The sequence below is a fragment of the Phycodurus eques genome, chromosome 19 (assembly GCF_024500275.1).
Source record: "Phycodurus eques isolate BA_2022a chromosome 19, UOR_Pequ_1.1, whole genome shotgun sequence".
Lineage (NCBI taxonomy): Eukaryota > Metazoa > Chordata > Actinopteri > Syngnathiformes > Syngnathidae > Phycodurus > Phycodurus eques.
Window position 1 is genome coordinate 8,958,099 of NC_084543.1, and position 20,891 is coordinate 8,978,989.

Genomic DNA, 20,891 nt, shown 5'->3' on the forward strand with positions numbered 1-20,891 from the left:
ATGCATTTTGAAAAACCATTGAATTAAAACACATGACATTTCCATTAAGAACTAAATGAACACTGATGAAAATACTATTTTTGTTCCTATTTTTAATTGATAAACTGTAAACACCAAAATGAGGGTTGTACTTTGTTATATTTCTTTTTGCAAATTTTGTAACCAACAAATCACAGCAAAAAGAGAAGCCTTGAGCCCAGATGATCAGTCTGTAGTTTATTTTTTTTTTTTTACAAAGTTTTCCAAGATAAGAATAAACAAAAACAATCTTAAATCAAGTGCACTTCAACAAAGCCTTGCCTTCCCGCCGTGTGAGGTGAAATAGACAAACTGAACGACACACTGTAAGGCTTCAGGTGGGCTGCTGTGTTGTTTGGGTCGTCGTCAATCATTAGCATCAATGTGGGAAACGGGGGGGAAAGCAGGAGTCAGGCAGAAGACTCCTTTTGCGTGAAAAAAAGAACAACGAAAGGGGCGTCTACACTCGTGTCTGCACTCCACCTGGCCTGAACTCCCACTTTGTTGCTCCTTTCCGGCGCTTGTTTAAAAAGCTCTCAGGTGGGAAAATGTTGCGGGGGAAAAGGTGAACAAGTTCAAGCCAGATGAGTTTCCACGATGTGCGGGGTATCGGTTGTCGGCCACGCGGGGCTTCCAACAAAAGGAGACTTCAAGCGCAGATGTCCAAATTACACCATGGGAGACTTCACATTTGGACTCCCCCAAAAAAAAAAAAAAAAAAAAAAAAAAAAGAATTCACGGGAAGTTATCTGGGAGTCAAATGAGCATACTTCTCAATGTTTCACAATGCTCTGACCTGCACTGTGAATTTATTACAATTAGGGGTAACAGGCTTGTGATGACGTAGTTTGTCAGAGAAGATGATGAAGTAGGTCAAGAACCTTTCCCGATCCTTTCCCACCCAAAACAATTCAGCTAAGATCCACTTAAATCCTCCTCGTCAAGCGGTTAACCAAATGTTACTGCCGACCAATACATGAGGCCAGCTTGGACATTGAATGCAGCAATTCACCACTTAGTGCATGTTACATATTACGTAGTATATAGATATATAACGATATACAATTTGACATTCAGGGTTCTGAAAACAACAAAGGGGAGCGTGGTCAAAGCTCCCAAAAGAGATGCTGGTGGCGCATCGCCGGTCAACAACACAAATTAGTAGCGATGCTACCATTTTTACACTTGAAAATGAATGAGACAGAAAATACGATGAGGTGAGGTTTGTAACAGAATCCAGTTAAGGTCAATTAAAAGCATTACATTGACTGGACAGCAGGTGGCAGTGTTGGTTTGTGTGCTAAAGCATTTCATAAAGTTGGTGACTGTCACAAAATATGACAAATGCTGAAATTTTAAGTCATGAATATGCCATGAATAAGATATACATTGTTCCATTTTTCCATGATGAGAGCTCTAAATCTGGAATGTTGAGGACTGACACTACTCACAAAAAGTTTGGGATACTGCAGCTTTGGGGTGAAATTTCAGGATGAAACTGAAATGGACTACCGGTATAACCTTTAAAGGTCAAATTAATTTAAACTTTCTCTAAACTTGTTCACTGTTTCAGTATATTTTGCATAACGATGTTCTCTAAGAGTTGAATGCCAAAAGTCACAACAGTTTGATCCATAAACTCATCCGCTTCTATGCCTTTCTGTGACTCCTCCAGTCACTCTGTTGCAACCAGCTGATGACACTGACAGTCTAAGGCCACTTCCCTCTGAGAACATTCTGTTCGAAGCGTCACGATGGCGAGTATTGTTGACTTTTTAGGTGTCATCTTGGTCTGGCGATGTCAAAAATGTGAACGGCATGATGAAGAGGATCGTTTCAATTCCAATTCCAATTGAACCGGCAAATGTATTGGAATACGTGCTGAAACACTGAACTTTTGGACATGTCCGTTCAAAAGGTTTAGAGAAGGCCAACTTACATTCACCTGTAAAGGTTACAATGCATTTTAGGTTCATCCTGATCTTTCACCTGCAACCCCAATATTCCTAACGTTTTTAAATTGTGTATTGTAGTTACAGCCGACATTCAAAAAGCGTGCATGTTAGGTTCATTGGAGTGCCTATATTATTCATAGGTGTGAACGAGAGAGTTAATGGTTGTTTATATGTCCCCTGCGATTGGCTGGCGACTGGTCCAGGGTCAGCTGGGATAGGCTCTGGCTCTTACATGACCCTAATGAGGACAAGTGCTCTAAGAAAATGAATGGATGGCTCGATTTTGCGCTGGGAACCATGACAATTCAAAGAAGTTAGTAGTTTAAAGAGGCTTTCGGGCATTGGTGCAGCAGCAGATTTGTGGATGACTCAAAGGATGTGATATTGTATCCGTGCTACTTTTTGTGTGGTCTTCGGGTCGTGATGAGGTGAGGAGGGAGAAAAACATGCTGTGACACATTTTTGACAAAGATCTCAGCTTGGTGAACGAGTGCACCTGATGTTAGTTGCCAAACACTTTGGACGGACAAACAACTGAGGATGTGCGCTGGCGTGGGGCTATTGAGTTGGGTCGAGCCAGAATCGGGGGAGGCCATCTTGCAACTCCCCCCGTGATAAGACTTGACCTGCCGACCCATGTTCAGACGTCAGCAAACGCCGCTGCTGCAACGCTGCGATGCATCTGGCAGCGTTTAGTCTGCGTCAAGCGGGGGCCAGGTCTTTGCTGCTGGAACACATTTGGCTGGACGTCTACCAAACAACCACTCCGGTCACAGAGTACCTCCTCAATGGAGCGGTTTTATGGAGTGTAATGAAAGGGCTCCCCCAACTGGAGGCTCGGGATACTGCTAGAAATTGGATCTTCCCCCTTTCACGCTGCCTTCCAGGCAAGTTGGTGCATCAGAGGCGTAACAGTAGAGCCCATCCGAAGCTTTCAGACAGAACTCGTCCGAGATGGACTTATGTATGCTGTGTCTGAAGTGTGCGTTTGCAGTGGTGTTGCAGCTTCAAACATTCAGATCATTACAATTGCTTTCAACGCAAAGGGACACGGACAGTGAGTCTCGCCGGGTGTTGCACTTCACACTGGTCGCAGCGTCCAGCCTCCGATTGGCAGGTCGACCTCGACCCCCGATCTCACGTCGGAACTTTACACCAGTGATACCCAACCACTGTGCCACAGTGTGCCATGAAATATAAGGTGTGCCTTGGGAAATTCTCCAATTTTACTTAATTGGTCCGAAAATTATTTGTTTACTACAAATAATGTATCTTTGTTCATCTATCTATGCCTCCAGCGTATAGTGACAGACAGAACAATGAAATACTCTTCCACTAGATGGCAAAGGCACAATCAACCTGTGTAGCCACCTGTTTGTACAACAGAGTAATAGCTTTGTGTTCAACTCAGCAGGCCCAGATTGATACGATATCGGTACTATGCAGTACCAAGCTGGCTTAGATCGGCCAGTGTGAGAAGAAATTACTGAAATGACACCAGTTGCTTCCCAACGTAGGCATTGGTGTCATACAACAACTAAGTGTTACTCAGCAACAAACAAACATGGAGGCGATGGCATCATGAGCACAACCCAGACTGCCACCTGTGGCGCAATGTAGACGCACGATTCGTGATCGTGGATCGCACAATTGTGATCACAGGCAAGGTTTTACATGCACATCATATTTGAATAATATATTGTAGTACATGTAAATGAGCGGTGGTGGGATTGATTATTTAGTCATACAGACGAATATAAAGTGATATATAAGACACGCAGACAATATACGTCACGTTACAGACACATTGCTCATATATTCATATATGTCAACACGTACAGTAAATATGTATATACAGTACGCACAGAACATATATATATTCATATGCATATATTTATACATATAGGAAAGGAGGAATAAATAGTGAGTTGATTGATGAGATGAGCGACACACGAGGCGCAGTTGACAGTGTTAAATAATCGAGAGATGCCTTTACATTCTATAGTTACTGTATATAAGATGGGGGTATTGAAATGTATTGCAATGCGTCACTGCACACAAACTGGGGTGGAAAAAAAGGTGCAAGGTATGGAATGTGCGAACTGGCAGTGCACACGATGATTTGCATCACTTTTGTCCCATGTTGCATTTGGATAGTGTCAAACAGAGGAGGCCTCTGGTCGGTTTTTAGGATCCACTACGCTAACGTGTTGGCATGGGTCACTGTTAATTATAAAAACTTTGCTGCGGATTCACGGAATGCTTCTATGCCTCGTTTCATCGCATTGTGATCGGCCGTATAATTGATTTGTATTTTTCTTTTTTTGGATTCCGACATTCGCGGCAGTGAAACCTCGGAATGATTGTGCTGTCGTCTTTCACGTTAGGAATCTTGGGAGTACGGAGCGTCGGAATGCTTGAAGTAGCTCGGTTCTATGAGGTCTGCGTCTATGGTGTGATTGGTGAGTTTACGGCAGCTCGTCATGGACATTCGAAGGTAAACATGGACGCGTGCGTACGTGCGAGTGCAATGATCTACACTGATAAAAAGCATGTTCCAGAATACCCCTCGGACGGGTGCTGGTTTGTGGTACGAGTCCCGGAGAGCAGCGGGAAACCAGTGAAAGGCATGATGGGAGGTCGTATTCATTTGGCCTTTAGTTTGCCCACCTCGCCGTTCAGCCGTCCCTCGCGGGCCAGTTTCTCGTTGAGTTGGCACAGCAGGCGCAGGAAGCCGTCGTTGGGGCCGATCTCCCTCTTTTGCCGCACGGTGGCTACTGCCTGCCGGGCGTCCATTTTGTGGCGCAGCATGAGGTAAGCCACCACCATGGTGGGCGAGCGGCTGTAGCCTTCCCTGCAGTGCACGTACACCTTCCCTGACAGACAAAACAGGATGAGTTGACCACAAGCCCCTTGCATTCTGGGTCTTGTAGTCTAAACCAGTGTTTCCCAAGCTGTATTGAGCCATGGTGGAAGTTAACTATTTGTGCATGTTTTTGCTCTGCTGAAGAGATATTGGAAAAAAATCTAATAATATGTAAGCCATTTATTATTAAGGTTAATGTTGCAAGATGAGATTGAAATGTTTGAAGTGTTTTGGGATCACTGCTTGTAGTATAGTGACAGTTTGAACTAATATAGCAATTGGACAATTATAAACAGGACAATGGAGGCATCAATTACTCGCTGTTTTCGCTATCTATTCTATTGTATGAATGACAAGAGGTGGCTATACAGGTTTATTTTTGTACCCGTCTTTTCCTATATGTCACTGCATAACTCTCATTATTTGTAGTAAATCATTTTTTGACCATCCTTCCATTTTCTATAAACTTTTCCTCACTTGGTTTGCGGGTATGCTGTAGCAAATTTTGGGCCCGTTCGGTGAGATTGGATCATTTCCTGCAGCACAACCCGATGATTTCTCACGGCACACTGTGTCGCGCGGCACAGTGGTTAGGAGCTGGTCTGAACGCAATTTTGCTTCTTCCCTCAGCTGGTTCCAAACATCATCTTTGGAGTGAATAAAAAGGTCAGCAGTGTTGCACAGTGGCGTCTGCACTGCAGCAACGGCGATGCAGCCGCTCATTAAAATCATCCGACCTTCGACCTTAGGAGAGTTGGCTTGCGAACAACGCTCACAAAAATGTGTTGATAATGTGTCGCGCGCAGCAAAATCTGACACCGCGGCACAACATGCCCGATCTTGGCTCCGAATATTCAACTAAGTGCAGTTTTTTGTTTCACATAAGGCTGAGGGTGCATCTTTGATATCTACCAATTCATCTAAAAGATATGAAGAGGAGAACAATACACGCCTAAGATGTAGCGTTTTGCTGCTATCCAGGGACGTGATCTGATAATGGAATATAGAGCAATACTCAGGAGCGAGTCAGAATTAGCCACAGATGACTGGCTTCTGTCTTTAAGCACGTAGTGCATCACATCAATTCATTTGATAAATGTTTGGTGGATAAAACGTTCCATCAAAACGTTAAATTGGGACAGAAGAGTTTCTATTTTTATCATCCTTAACACTTCCAGAATTTCACGAAACAAGTCGGTGTAGACGGCTGTGCGAAAATGGACAGCGGTGTCACCTTTGCCGTTGTTGTGCGCGAGGGCCTTGTCGATGAAACCGGCGCCCTCCTCGAAGAAGGCACTGAGGTCGAACTGCTCCGTGTCGTTGGCCTTGATGCCATGGTAGACGATGCCCGTGCCGGCGTAGAAGTCGGCGCTGGTGTTGACGTGCATGAAGGAGGTGCCCTCCGCCATGTTGAGCACATGCGTGACACCCAGCTTCTGCAGCCGCATTGTATTCTGGGCCACAAACCTGCAGAGGAAGGAAACAAGCGTTCATCCCTCTGACAAAAAAATGAACATAAAGCACTGAAACAGCACACTGGAGGGTTGATTGATGTGTGGACACAACAAGAAGGAAACATTACACTGCATTGATATTATATATATATATATATATATATATATATATATATATATATATATATAAAAGCATGTCAGCGCAGTGTGTTTAAAAGTGATATATATGCTTCATCTTTCATCCCTCGCTCCAAAAAAAACTCAGCCCAGTCAACATATTGCTGCCTCAAAAAAAAGCTAAGGCAGGCCTGCCTGTTTCGATATGTTGTTGTGGGAATACAAAACACTTAAATATCAACAGTTTTTCGTGATTTGTTAGTGTGCCATGAAAGATTAATCGGTGTTCCTGCCGCAGGAAATTTTCCAACTCCATTTAATTCGTCTGAAAATACACCTGTTGCCATTCATACAACACAAAGTGAACCCCTGCGTATTTGCAGTTCAACCTTTGCTTATTTGTGGACTTTTTGGGGGGGGGGGGGGGGGAACTATCCTTTTGTGCTCAAGCTAAAGTAAGAAATGTATTTCTTTGGTGCCATCCAGTTGCATCCGGGTGCCAAGTAACTATGGTGAAGTAAGTTGAGGACTTTCATTGAGACAAAAAGAGTGCTTTTGTAGGGATGCACTGAAACCACTTTTTCAGACTGAGTATTTGAATACTTGCCACTACAGACTACAGATACTTGATAATACCATTATGTCTGACAATTGTGATGAAAACGTGTTTACAACTTTACATTGGTCAAAAACGTTTTTTTTCTTGAACATGCCATATGTTTCACTCCAACAGAACACTGAGTTACAACTTGTCATAACAACCCAAAATAAATCTCATATTTTAAAAAATAAGACAAATTTACTCATTACAACTAAGTGTATCTGAATTGAAGCATTCCAATACAGATGTGCAAACCAATCAACCACCAAGGAATTTAACATTTTTTAAATGTGCTTTCCATTCAATCTTTCTTCCTTTTTTGAGGTTCCTCGACCACTAATACCTCCAATCTGAATGCAACCAATCAATCAATCAATCCGATAATTGCAGCAACTCTGGTTCAAACTATGGATCAAGGCCTCAAGTGGGTCAACTCCTCGGGGAGCCTCTGAGAGAACTTAATGACCATTTTCAAGGACCGAACCACCTTGCCAGCCCCGCTGTAAGTCTCACGTGAGGAGGCAAACACAAACAACAGAAGTCTATCGCCTTTGATCCAATTACGGTTGCGGTGAAGCCAGCATGTCAGCACAAAAAGGTCTAGCGGGTCCCCGAGGTGGTCGCGAGCGTTAATCGTCGATCAATAACGCCACAAGATCTTTTCTTCCTGTAAGACACGCCCACTTGAACAACTCACTAATTACACAAACCAGATTAGAGGCGGAGAAGTGTTTGGAGCATTGTCGACATCCTTTTGTTTCCGGAATTGATTGGCACGTTTATATTGATCTTGTTGTAGCGGCGATCCATTAAGGCGCACCCAGAGCTGTAGAATCCCTCTTCCTGTCTTGGCGGCAATCTAAACCAAAAGACGGAGAGCGGAGGGATGCTAAACTCGCCTTCTTCTCCGATGTCAATCCGCTTTTCCCCCAGACAATAGCGACACGTCGGTTCAATAAAATAACAAAAGTGGCGCTCCAAAATGTTTCCCCGATAAGAGCCCTAGGGCTCGCATTTTGCTTGCAGCAAGAGCAGGAACGTCGGTAGGTGAGCGAGGGTCATTCGCAGTTGTCCATGCCGCGTAGTTCAGGCGCACCGCTCAGTGTGACTGGCTTAAAAATTTCAAGTTGAACCAGGAAGCGACTGGCCGTGACCTCTGATGTGAGCGTGGACACGCTTGCATTGGAAAGCTCATAGCTGCTGGACAGCCAACAAGCTCAGATTTATGTTTGGCCCTCCGGTTTCATCTGCTACACTTCCCACTCATGACTCTGGGCTGGGAGATGGAACTATGTAATAGACTCAGTGGAATTTATTAATCAGGGGGGGGGGGAATTTGGCGGCTTCTGTGTTTTAAAGCACATTCCCACTCACACGCACAGCTTACAGTAACAAGATGGCTGCAAACAGAGAGAAGCCAGTTTCCAAAAGCACAGTCAGCGTTGCCAACTCAGCGATTTGGTCGATCGAGCGACTTTTCTGACCTCTCGAGGCACTATTTTTCAAAAAAGTGACGAGAGTTTAATTCCCGCTAGGAAACAGACAGCATGAACGGAATCCTTCTCAGATTGTTTTCTGCAAGGAGCCCAGTGGAAGACAATCGCGCTGAACATTGCCAATACGTTGAAAGAGCAGTGATTTATCGACGTTGAAAACTTTTAATGAGGTACGTGATTCCAAACCGCAAATATTTTGCCTCGCCTAGCCTGTGCAACTCAACCAAAACAACGTGAACAAGCCGGGGGGGGGCGTGCGGCGCTGCTATTCAACCGGCCGAGCCAAGCAGTTTGACGGCTCGTTTAACGAATAAATTGTTGAACATTTAAAATCATAATTTATTAGGAAACATGTTTACGTACACATTTTGACAAAAGGAACCTGTTTTGCCCATGGGGAAGCAGTTATTTTAACATTATTAGTCAGGAAAAACACATTACTGCAGAAGTTGATGCAAGACATTGTTGGGGGAGGGGGGGGGGGGGGGGGGCTGTTTCCAAATGTGTTTGGTATCAGGAGAACTAAAGCAAATCCCAGAAGGGGATTTATATTTTTATGGCTTTTTTCTTTGACAGAAGTCAAGGAAAGGTTGCGGCACATAAATGATGTGGGGCGCCAGATCTGGCCCGCGGGCCTTGGGTTTGGCACCTGTAGTCCAGATGTAGGTCTAGGTTTAGGTCCAAGACTGTGTACATAGATGTTGTCTGGGTTTAAATCTTGATTTCGGATCTATGTTTAAGTATAGTAAGTCTAGATTTAGGTCCAAGTCAAGACCGAGTGTAGGACTAAGACTAGGTGTAGATGTTGGTTTAGGTCTAAATCTTGGTCTAGATTTAGCTAGAGGTTTATGTTTACAACTAAGACGTAGCGCTTGTCTAGGTCAGGTTTCTGGTCTAGGTTAAGGTTTAGTGATGGGTCTAGTGCCAAGTTTAAGTCCAAGTCAAGTTCTAGTTGTAAGTCTAGGTCCAGGTCTAACACTAGATGTAGAGCTTGTCTACATTTAAATCTCGGTCTAGAGCTTGGTCTAGGTAGAAGTCTATGTTTGGAAAAGACACTATACAAGAGCTCGTCTAGGCTTAAGTCCAGATTTAGGTATAGGAACTAGTTTCAGCTCTAGGTTTAGCGCTAAATCAAGTCTTGGTTTAGGTTTAGGATTAAAGTGGTGTAGCTCTTGCCTGGGTGTTAGGCTTGGTCTCGTTTTTTGGAAGCAGGTTAGGGCTAGTTTTAGGAATTGGTTTATCTTGACTTGACTAGGTACAGGTCGTGGTTTCGGTAGGTTCGGGTCTAGGGTAAGGTTGAGTTCTTTGTCTAGCTTTTAGGCTTATGTCTGATTCAAGGTCTAGACGTTCATTAGGCCAAGGCTAACATCGAAGACTGAGAGTAGATCTAGCTATTATTTGTGTATGTGACCATTCCTCAAGACTCCTTTGTCACTTATCGGTTTTAATGCGCACTAATGTCTTAAACGTCGACGTTGTCGTGACGTCGTTAAACAACACCCACTTGAGAGGGCGTCGTTAAAAAAAGAGAAAAGAAAACAACAGGCGGTCGCGGGCAGGCAGCAAAACAAACAGTGGAGGGGAGGAAAAAAAGGAGGCAAGCACTCACGCGTTGCCGATGTAGATCCTCGGGAAGACCTCGTTGAAGTGCTGCGTCGGGAGGCTGTAGAAGCCGCTGCCGTTCGACAGGAGCTCGTTGAGTTGCTGGACGGTCACCTCGCCGCCCTGAGTCGCCACCGCCGCCGCCGCCGGCTGCTGCTTGGTGGGACTGTGGTGCTTCTTCATGGCGCCACAAAAGGAAATAAAAGTCAGACTGAAGTTGTCGAGGAAGTGGCGAACCTTTTGCTGTCGTTTAAGGTCATCGTTGGATCGCCGCACGTGCGTCGTGCTCGGCGAGGTGTGCGAGCCGCAGCTACGACGTCAAGTGCCAAGGAATCACATTTACTACTTCCTGTTTCGACGTTCAACGTAAAAGTCCTACGATAATAATCATCGGGAACATAAAACTGTTTGTTGAACCTTGAATATCATTGACACTATAATAGCAGTTTAAATATATAGCTTTGATTAACAGGGTTCAAAATGTGGCATGTTCATCAAGCAGCTGGCCCGTGTTATTGTTTTGAAGTGGCGCCTGATCGCAAGCCCTTCATGTGGCGCTTGCTAGCAGACACGCCCCGCCGGCGAGCGTCCACACACGCGCGTCGCCCTGCTGCCGGTCTGTGCGGTCCACGCCCGAGACCCGACGGCCACACGCTGCCGGCAGCGGGGCTTCCCGAAGAACGACAAAATCATACAAACACATTGGAAAAAGTAAGCAAGTCAACGCGAGCGAACGTGGGGGCAGAGAAGTTAGCTCACGCGTTACAAGGCGTGCTTGTAGTAACTGTGTCGTCCTCTAGGTGTCGCCATGTATTCTTGTATGGCTGGAGACCGTTTGGATGACGTCACTTTGTTTGCCTTTTTTGTGGAGTTTTGGTAAAAAATGAAGACTAATCTCTCCAGTTTTTAGTAAATTACTTTATTTTGGAGATTTTATTTAGGGGTAAAAAAAAAAAAAAAGTTGCTTTCCAGACCAACCTTTCACCACTTGGTTGAATTGATATCACACTGTAAATCCCTAGCCTCTCATGTATGTTACATTATTGTTTGACATACTATTAAAGTTACTTGTTTACATAAAGCACTTAAAAAAAGAGGACAGGCACTTTAGCTCTATTATGAATAGATACACAGTGTGACATATTTAGCCATTTCATTACATTTTTGACACCGTGATTCATATTTGTGCACACATATGTGCACCCATATTTGTATCACAAACAACTTACCTTTAGAGAAAAAAAAATCTCACGACAAACCACCAACCCAAAAAAAAGTGTGTACTGTATGCTGAAATAATGCTCTCATCTCAATTCACTTACAAATTAATTTAGTGTGAAGTCCGGGACTGTTTCTGATGTATAACTTGCGCGGGTGGGTAAAACCCAGGTTAGTGCGGTACTAACTAGCTTTGGGCATGATTTGATGAAGCGTGCTCGGAATGAGAGGCCAAACGTCTTCTAACAACCTTTTTTGTGTGTTTTTAGTGCTCACAATAAGGGCCTGGTTTAGTCCCCGCCCCCACCCAAAAAAAAAAATATCATATTGTTAATGTGTATATAAAGAGGTGCTGCTGTATCAAAACGAAATTAGCGTTACGATGTTTATTTTGTACAGTATGATTCAGAGACTTTGCCCAGAATTATGTTTCTCTCTCTTTCATAAATGGGCGAATGGAATTGTTCAAATGTATCTGAAAACTGTGAACTCGATCTGGCCTGGCTGGGAGCTCATCACCCCGAAACCTCTGATCCTAGAACCGCCCCCGGCCTGTCACTCTATGTCGCTGGCATACATAAATGAACAAAGATACACTATTTGTAGTGAATAAATGAGACATTTTCGTACTATTTGAGTGAAATTGGATAATTTCACACTAATGTTGCACAGGACAGTGGTGGGGAGTCACTGCAAGTGGCATGATTGGCATCTTCCATCACGTTGCTGTTTGCCGTCAAGCTGGCTGGTTCAACAACAACATTTTTCTTACTCTCACGAGTAACAATTAAGCATCGTTGGGTCACTTGAAAGGCATAAATACATAATTGTGAGCAATGGTTATAATTCTGATGACGATGTCAAGCGGGTGGGCTTTGGCGAAGGCTGCCACAAGGGGGCGCCACCTTTCCATTAAAGTTGCACACACTAGTGGTGACGGTGCGTTATAAATAAGGCGTGATGTGACTAAAAAAAAATACAAAAAAATTTCAAACCAAGGCAATAAAAATATAAATATAAAATCTGTAATATCAATAGTTTTAATCACGGTAAATGAATGGTAACGTCACTTCAATGACCATCAAACGTTGTGTGTCTTACAAAACCATGCATCCATTTTTGATAGCGCTTGCATGTCCTCATAGGGTCACCAGGGCAGCTGGAGCCCAGTTTACTTAGTTTAGCAAATGGCAGGACACTCATAGACAAAAAAAAACAAACAAACAAAAGTGTCTGGTCGCCAGCCAGTTAGGTGCACGGCTTCCATTCATTTTGAAAGATGCACGCAATCAGTTGTCTTAAATGATTTGCAACATGTGCAAGCCATCATTTAAAGCAGGGGTGTCTAACTCGCGGGCCACATCACAGTTACGGTTCCACTCGGAGGGCCGTTATGGCGGCAAACCCGTATGAATGTATGACCGCCTCATATTATTACATATACACAAATTCATGGATAATTACTTTTGAAATCAGAAGCCAGTAAAAACTGTTCAACTGCAGTGTGAAGCTATTTTATTTTGAAAGTGGGGTTGGTAACAAAATATTTTTAAAAGTGAAGACAAATTGCAATTTTGGTATTTTAGCAAGAAACACAAAGTCCATGCACACTCTCGCGGGCCACATGAAATGACGTGGCGGGCCAGATCTGGGCCCCGGGCCACCAGTTTGACACCAGTGATTTTAAAGTCGTTGCTTGCTTACAAGAAAGGTTTTTTTTTCCTATCTGCAGTTTTTTTTTAATTGAGTACTAGCAAATAAATATAGTGTAAAATGAGGCCACTTCACTCAAATAACCACGCCAGTCATCATTTTTGTGTTTCCATGGGAATGTGAGGCGATGCGAACCAGCACCATGGCAACAACAACGACCGCGCAATCAGTCAGAAGACGGACAACATGTCGAACTGGATGTCATAATTTCATTTAGCCGACATTAGAAGGGGCAGCATTTATATTTTAGCTCCACAATAAAGTCACTGCGGTCTTGTGATGACCTCATAAATAAATAAAAAAAACACTCCAGTAAAGTAGGCTAAAACTGCATTAGTGGGAAATTATAGGCGGGGGGGGTTCATTGACATCCCGTGTCTCATGTGGCTGAGGAGAAGACTGAGCATTGATCTAGCAGCTTTTTTATTGACAGTTCCCCTCCTCATCCTGCATCCATGACGCTTAGTTTGACCGGGACCACCTGAGTCCATCTGCAAATCAGCTCGCAGTGACAAGTGGGGGAGTTCCACCAAATGCTCCAAACTGATCCGCCTCGAACCCCCACTTTCTGATTTGTTCGTCGAGAACGCCCACGAGGAGTCTGGGACTGGCATCATCATCAATATCCTCACTTTTTAGTGGAATTGGTTTGAATACGGCAGCACAGTGGATGAGCGGTCGGCACATCGACCTCACAGTTCTGAGCTTCGGGGTTCAAATCTTGGCTGTGGCCTTCCTATGTGGAGTCTGCATGTTCTTCCCGTCCGTGCTTTTTACGGGTATTGCGACTTCTTCCAGATCCGGCCCCGCCCCATTTCATGTGGCCCACTAAAACAAGTAAAGTGTGTCTACTGCCAGTTTCTGGCTAGCAGAAACTCAGTACCGAAATTGCAGTTTGTCTTCACTGAACTGGTTTTTCAAGCATTTATTTTACGCAAGTCCCTGCTGAACATAAATTCGACAATAGTTGTATGCTAAAGTATGTGCCTGCCACTATTTTCCGACTTCCAATTTCAAAAATTCAATTTGTGGTTCAAAATACATATAGCAATGAAATCGAGGGGCGATTGTGTCATGTATCATAAATATGATGATGAGGCGATGATCCATGTTCTCTACATATTCACGGTTCAGCATTTGCAAATTCGCCTATCTTGGGGGTGAACCTGAAACAAGACAAACTCACTGACTTGCTGTCTTTGTGCTCAGGCCAAAGCCACGTCTAACACGAAAATATTGCTTCGGTCCCAAGTGAGGGGAGGAGCTTCATTTAGTCAGACCGTAGCCTTGTCCAGTAGAATTAAAAAGCACGTTGCTCTCATCTTGTGCCATTTACAGGCAATTATTAATCTTACCTGCGGAGTTTCGCTATTCGCAGTAAGGCTCTACGTGGGCCCTCTTCCCCGTTTACGGTTTTTAGTCATAGCAGCCCTCTGAGGGAAACCATAACTACGTTGCAACCCCCGCATGTGAGTTTGAATGCTTATTAGTCTATACTGAACGTGCCTACGACTGGTTGGAAACCAGTCCAGGCTGTACCTCGCCTCTTGCCCGAAGTCAGCCGGGATAAGCTCCGGCTCAGCTGCGACCCTCCTGAGAACAAGCGGCGTAGAAAATGGAAAGATGAATGGCTCCAATAGCACAAACGGTACAGAAAATGGGGGAATTTAGAGCTGTTTCTCAAAATCCACAGAAAGCAGGAAAGAAAAGCGCGACTTGAATGTTGCTTTTAACAAACGCGAATGGATGGCGTCCATTTATCTAACCCGCATTCACCTTGTCGTCAGTCCAAAGGAACGCAACAAAGCCGTCTTCAAACCACATGAAAGAGAACAAACAGCAAACGCGGACGTCGGCCCAGCATTGTTCCGTCTCGCTGCGACGACATTCATTTTCGTTTTCACGGAAATGTATCCCTTAATGTACTGAGGAGCATTTGTTAGCCCCGCTTAGTACATTCTGGGCGACTTCTCCAGATGGTCTCGGCGTGCATGACAATAGAACGTGCACGTGTTGCCTTTAAGCCCCCTTTTGAGCACTTTTTTTTTTTTTTTTTTAAATACAGCAGGAAGAATGCGTCTCCATCAATGTGAGCCGTTTTTCATCCACGGCTTTTGTAAGAGTTGGTGATTCGTCTTGCGCGTCGACAATGGACTTTTCTACAAGAGGTGATGGATACAACCATCTGTGTGACCGCGCTCAGATTGATTCAACGCTAACAATTTCATGAAGGGGGGCAGCCATTAAAGGTATGCTAATGCTAATTCAAAAAAAAAAAAAAGATTCCTCACGTGGAAGGTACAGCTTGGTCTTCATCCATGTTTGTGTTTAATTGAAGTTTACTTTTCTGGACAATTTCTTTAGCGGCTACAGTTGTTCAAAGCATGTCTCTGCTGATGTGCACTGCTTAAACGAACAACGTGGCTGCGAAGGGAGAGGTGCTAATTTTCGAAAGCAGAGTGAGTATTGGCAACGTAGCGATTCGGTCACTGTATTTGGCCACTTTTCAGTTTTTTATATAGAACATTATTAATGGAATTATTTGTCACTTTGTTTCGCGAATGTCAAGAAAGGAGCCTAGTGGAACGCAATCACGGTGAAAATTGCTAAAGACATGGTGCCCATCTATACGTTGGAAAAGCAGTGATTTATCGACATGTTGGAAACCTTTGACCCAAGGTATGTGCTGCAAATTCCACAAGGAAAAAAAATAATGGTTATGTCACCCGACCCTGGCTGGGCAGTTGTATTACAACTTTGCCTCTCTTTGGGTGGTCGCTCACATTCCCCCTGCGGTCCAGAAAGGACGTTGACCCCCTGAACCCGATGTTTTCCTTTCAGGGTAGGTCACGTCCCGGATTGTGATTCGGCAAGACAAATACGCGTTGGCCCATTTCAAGCAGAATGGGCGTGTGTACGTTCAACCCGCCGGTGGAGGCAGATGTCCGCTCCCACGCCCGGTCGTGGTTTTGTTCAAGGTTACTTCTCTCCTTCACCCTGTTTGCTGCCTTCCATGTTTAAGGAGCCGAAAACCCCATGCGGAGAATCCCTTGTGATAACGTTAAGGTCCTCCTCCCCCCGCTTACAACAGACGCTCATTGTCGCGAACAAACGCGTGCGTTCGACGTGTAGTCGTCAATCCCCGTGTTGGCGCTTCGCTCTCAGCGGCTTCTTTGTCGCGCCGCCGGCTTAAAATGCATTTCAAACACAGCTGTAACGTGATATTGAGTCAATCAAACGACGAGCCCCAGGAAAGACTTCATTTTATTGTCCATGTACCGTATTTTAATAGGAAATGATGACGAGTTTGACACGTTAAAGCATTGCAGTTGCGTCCAATGCAGTCCTTGGGGACCAAAAGAACCGATCCGTCACCTAAAACCCTTTTTTCCACTACACGGAAATACGTCGCCTCGATACGGTGGTAGTACTCCGGGCTTTATTGACATGGTTCTATTGTCAAAAGGAGGTAACGTCTACAAGGTAGGATTTGTGGCAACCTTAACTTGCAAGCAGGCTGTACTGATCCAGAAATGCCGACAATTTATGTCAACCACTGCTGTTCTTTCTTCAGTCAACCCGATAAACCGCCGCCGATTTCAAGAACTCACAGCCATTCAGTGAAAAACTCAACTCTCGGCGACCATCTGCACATTTTTGCGCACCCAAAAACGCTGCTCCTTCTCAAGCGGCACGTTAGCAGAGGAGTAGCGAGCACTAGCCAACAGCATGCAGGCGATCGAGGCTCCTTGTGGGGTCGACGCTGGACAAAGCGGCGTGGTAAACGTCAAGATGATGCCGACAGAGGTACGGATCACGATTGGAAGAGGTGGAGGTGAACAGCTGATCACAGTAGGTGCCCAAGAGTCAGTTGTGATTTGAAAACAAACAAACAAACAAACAAACAAACGAGAGGATCTGTGCATCGCTGTCTCCAAAACGTAATGAAATGGCGAGAAGGAAAGTAGCATTTGTTTGTTTGCTGGGTCGGGGAGCAGCGACATTTACTCCAGCGTTCTCGCACTTCCGGGTGCATTTTTAATTTTTTTCCGAAATCTAATCGTCTGTAAGCCATTTAGTTTTATAACGTCGGGGCTAGCGAGGGTTCCCCGTCTGGCGCTAAGAGCACATATGCTAACATTAGCTTAGCCTGGCGAACCAGGTATGTAGCGTGTATTCAAGAGGTAAAGCACCCAAAAGACAAAACATGACTTCCTCTTCTTTGTGCAATTCATTCGTGTCTTACGCTATGATGTCAACCTATTTATGACACTTGTTGTTTTTGTTGTGGTTTCTTTTAATTGTTTATCCGGACAGATAAGTTCATTGAAACGAGGTTGGTGGAGACTGTCAAGATGCGCTCGTGTTGAGTTTGTGCAACCTTGACAAGAGGCGAGCTGAGTGCCTGCGAGCGCTGCGCTATCTTTAGCTTTTGTTCAAGCGTTTCGCGCTGGCCTCCTCCTCCTCCTCCTCCTCCTCCTCCTCCTCCTCTTCGTCCCACTCTGCCCACTCACTGCAAACATACACGCTGATGCATGCTCGCACATGACCAACACACTCATACATGCACTGTGCATGAGTGTTACCGGGCAGATTAGAGGCGGCAACCTACTTCTGGGATGAAAAACGTGAGCCCGATGTTTGTTTTTGAGTGGGAAAAAAAATATTCGCTCAGGTGCCCTCATTCCTGTGGGCAGCGCGAGCAGCTCTTTACACAATGCTTGTAAAAATACTAAACTAAACTACTAGTAAATACTAAAACGTCATGTATGGACAATACCGCCGCCACATGTGAAAAATATTTGAGTGGTTCTTAAAGAAAACCTTCCCAAAATAACTTGGGTCAAACCGCCTGGCGAAGCTGCGTTACTCGTGTTAAATGCCACCAAGCCGAGGGTCAAACAACAGCTTTAATCATAATCAGATCAGTGCACGATCGGTCGTCACGTTTATCAAACAGGGGAGAAATGAAGTAAGGTGTATTTAAGTCTGCTTATTGTATTCTAATTTCCACACAAACAGGAAGTGTAACAACCTCGCACCATTGCCACACATGGAACTCCGTAACCAAACACAGCGCAGCTCAGCCTCTGGCAAGTGGACGTCATGCTTAGTTTGGGAGTCCGCTTTAAAACGCCGTCATGGCAACATGAAAACAAATCCTTTCAACGATTCTGTTACTGTTGCATTTTTTCCTCAACAGAAGACAAAACTGTGACTGTTGCACTTTTCTAAAAATCAAAGATTCAATCTGCTATGGGTTGCTTTTTTTGTACTCTTATTATACTCGATGTGAACCACTGTAAGCAGGTGATGTTTCTTCAGCTTTCAATCCTAAAAATGAAAGGTACAAGATCTCACTTCAAACTCTCATTTCTGCCAAAGACACTCCAATCTATCCCAGCTCTGTCGAGTTACTGGGATGAAAAAGGCGACTTGTCATTGCACCTGTAATTGTATATATGCTCCTGCAGGTTCCTCCTGCACTGCAGCATCTGAGGCTGTCAGGGGAGTTCACGTCACGTTTGCCCCGAGCGGCGACCGACTGCCAGGCAACCGAGCGCCTCCTGCGCCCTCCCTCCCGCTTCACCTTCACCACCGAGCTGCCGTCTCATCGCAGCGGTTGGCGGTGATGAGAAAATATTGCTTTTGCTCGGAGATTATAGATATAAAGGAGATTATATCCTGATAAGTGATGTTGCATTTCCCCCCCCCCCCCCCCTGCTGTGGAATAACAAAGGCGTAATTGTGATGTACCCAGCTCTGGCAGAACTAAAAAAAAAATAAAAAAAAAAGAGAAAAGTATGAAGCCTAATTTGCCTAAAAGTGCAGAGTGACCTTGACAGAATGGGAGAGGTTTTACCTTCACACTACTCTGAGTTTAATAAGTTCCTGATGAAAGAGAGCTGGAGGCTGTTTTTGCCACAGATCATTGGAGGCAACATAAGGAGGATTAAAATAAAGGCCATGGAGATACAATGCACCCGGTCTCCTTCTCTGCTGTTATTAAAGTCATGGATGCAAGTGGGTCGAGGTCAGTGCCCACAAATTGTCATATTTTTCTGATACCACCCATTCACTCTGTGGTCCTTGGCCAGATTTCGTTCCCGTGGTTTTTGCACTCGGTGCCCTGCGATTGGGTGACGCGCAGTCTAGGGTGTAATCAGCCTTTCACCCGACGTTAAAATGAAAAGGCTCAAACTCCCCGCGACCTTGAACGGGATAAGGATGACAAAATGGATGGACGGGTGGATGGTTTTTGTATCCGAAGCGGAACATACAACTTAAATCTCAGGACTGTTGTCAAGGAAAGGTTGTCAGAGGCTTCACAAGAAGCACAAGACACCGCAAGCCGGTCGGTGTTGGCATCCCTTAGCACTCCTGTCTAGTCGGGTGTGAAGACAACCTTGGTGGTACCTGGCAAAGGTCCCAAATGTAGGGGTGCTTAATGGCATGCGCTGCTCAAACTGGGTCGTCACTCTTTAGAAGCCCACATCAGTCCACTATGTCCTACTGATGTCTTTACGGGACAAAACTTCTCATCTTTTCTGAACCCAGGGGCCTGAGTGGGGCCACAAACAGTGCCATCTTTGATACAGCAAGACTAAACAAAAGGAATGCTGAGCTTGGGAGGGGACGAACAAAAAGGACGCTATGGTCGCCTCATTTGTGTGATCAAGCCCTAAATACCAGATCTGATCTGCATGGGTTCCTCTTCGGAACCTCGTGCAAGCGCCCCGACCGACGCTCGGTCTGAGTCGCGCACATCATGAGGGAAATGGAATGTATACAGACGCACTGAAAGGATGTTGCTGTGATTAATCGGTTATTCGTGACTTGTTCAACAGAATTGGCCAAAGTAATTCATGTGTTTGCTTGCATGTCAAAAGTCTCTGTCCCAACCTTCGTCTGGACTGCGTATTGTAAGGAACATGATGGAAAACTGAGGAATCCAAAATTTGTGGGGGGGAGTAACTGAAAGAAAGTCATCCAACGGAAGAACAAAATCAAACTAAAAAAGCCAAGTCAAGGTGAAAAACATGTAAGTGATGTGCCTCAGGTAGAGACTTTGGAAAGAGGAGGTTCAGGACGCAAAGCAGGAAAACAGAAAGCCCAGGACAATGTAAATGATGTTTGCTTTCACCTCTGGAATTATATTTAGGATCAATCGTTCCATTGTTCACGTTCCGATCTTTGAATGTTAAGATACAGAAGGAAAAACAGAGCAGAAGTCTTGGATTTTAGATGAGCACCCTTTTTTCAATTTTCATCTCTGTATTTTGTCCCTTTTATTCGTTTGTACAGTGTTTGGTGACCGCACACAAGAGTCTGACAGTCTTTAAATCAGGCGATGCACCAGTCTGAAAGCATCTCGCCTTGTTCATTGACTTTGATGGTTTTCTACCGAACACGTAGGCGAAGTGTACACCCTTATCTGGAAAAGACGGCAAATGTAGACACGTTTGTGATTCCTGAGAGACAACGTTGCGCGGTTGGTGTCGCCACCGTCTGACGTGCCCTCACTCCAATCACAAGGCGAAGATAAAGCTGAGGCCGGCTTACGCAGCTGTCCTCGCATCCAGCCGAGATCCGAGCAACCCCCTCAGCTGGGGTCCCGCCTTTTCACTGAGTTGGGATCTGGCCCCCCTCCAGGCGGGACACTGTGTAAACAAACGCCACGTGCAAAGATTAAGGTTGATTTGGGTCATCTGTCTTTATGGAGACTCTGTACCTAAACCACAACCTGATGGGTGACCACTTCTTGGACCCTTCAACATCATTTCATCTTCGTAGTTTTGGTAGTACATGTCCTGAGAGCTAGCAAGCGCCGCGAAGATTTCTGGATCGGAT

At 44.8% G+C, this 20,891-nt stretch overlaps 1 protein-coding gene across 2 annotated transcripts; it reads right to left on the reverse strand.

Moving 5' to 3' along the window:
• Positions 1–201: 201 nt before the first annotated feature.
• On the reverse strand, positions 202–10,434 carry dusp3a (dual specificity phosphatase 3a). Of its 2 annotated transcripts, none has more exons than XM_061663924.1 (3): positions 10,117–10,434; positions 6,074–6,306; positions 202–4,844 (listed from the first exon to the last, which is right to left on the reverse strand). In XM_061663924.1, the coding sequence occupies exons 1-3, from the start codon at positions 10,290–10,292 to the stop codon at positions 4,357–4,359; spliced, it is 897 nt and encodes a 298-aa protein (XP_061519908.1). In that variant the 5' UTR covers positions 10,293–10,434; the 3' UTR covers positions 202–4,356. The 2 variants fall into 2 exon arrangements, with proteins under 2 accessions (XP_061519908.1, XP_061519909.1); XM_061663925.1 differs by having other exon boundaries at positions 4,534–4,849.
• Between the last annotated feature and the right edge of the window lie 10,457 nt (positions 10,435–20,891).

Coding starts and splice junctions, on each gene's coding strand:
- dusp3a (XM_061663924.1), bottom strand. CDS start 10,292: ATGAAGAAGCACCACAGTCCCACCAAGCAGCAGCCGGCGGCGGCGGCG. Junction 6,307..10,116: donor AGGATCTACATCGGCAACGC/GTGAGTGCTTGC, acceptor CTTCCTCTGCAG/GTTTGTGGCCCAGAATACAA. Junction 4,845..6,073: donor CGCGCACAACAACGGCAAAG/GTGACACCGCTG, acceptor CTGTCAGGGAAG/GTGTACGTGCACTGCAGGGA.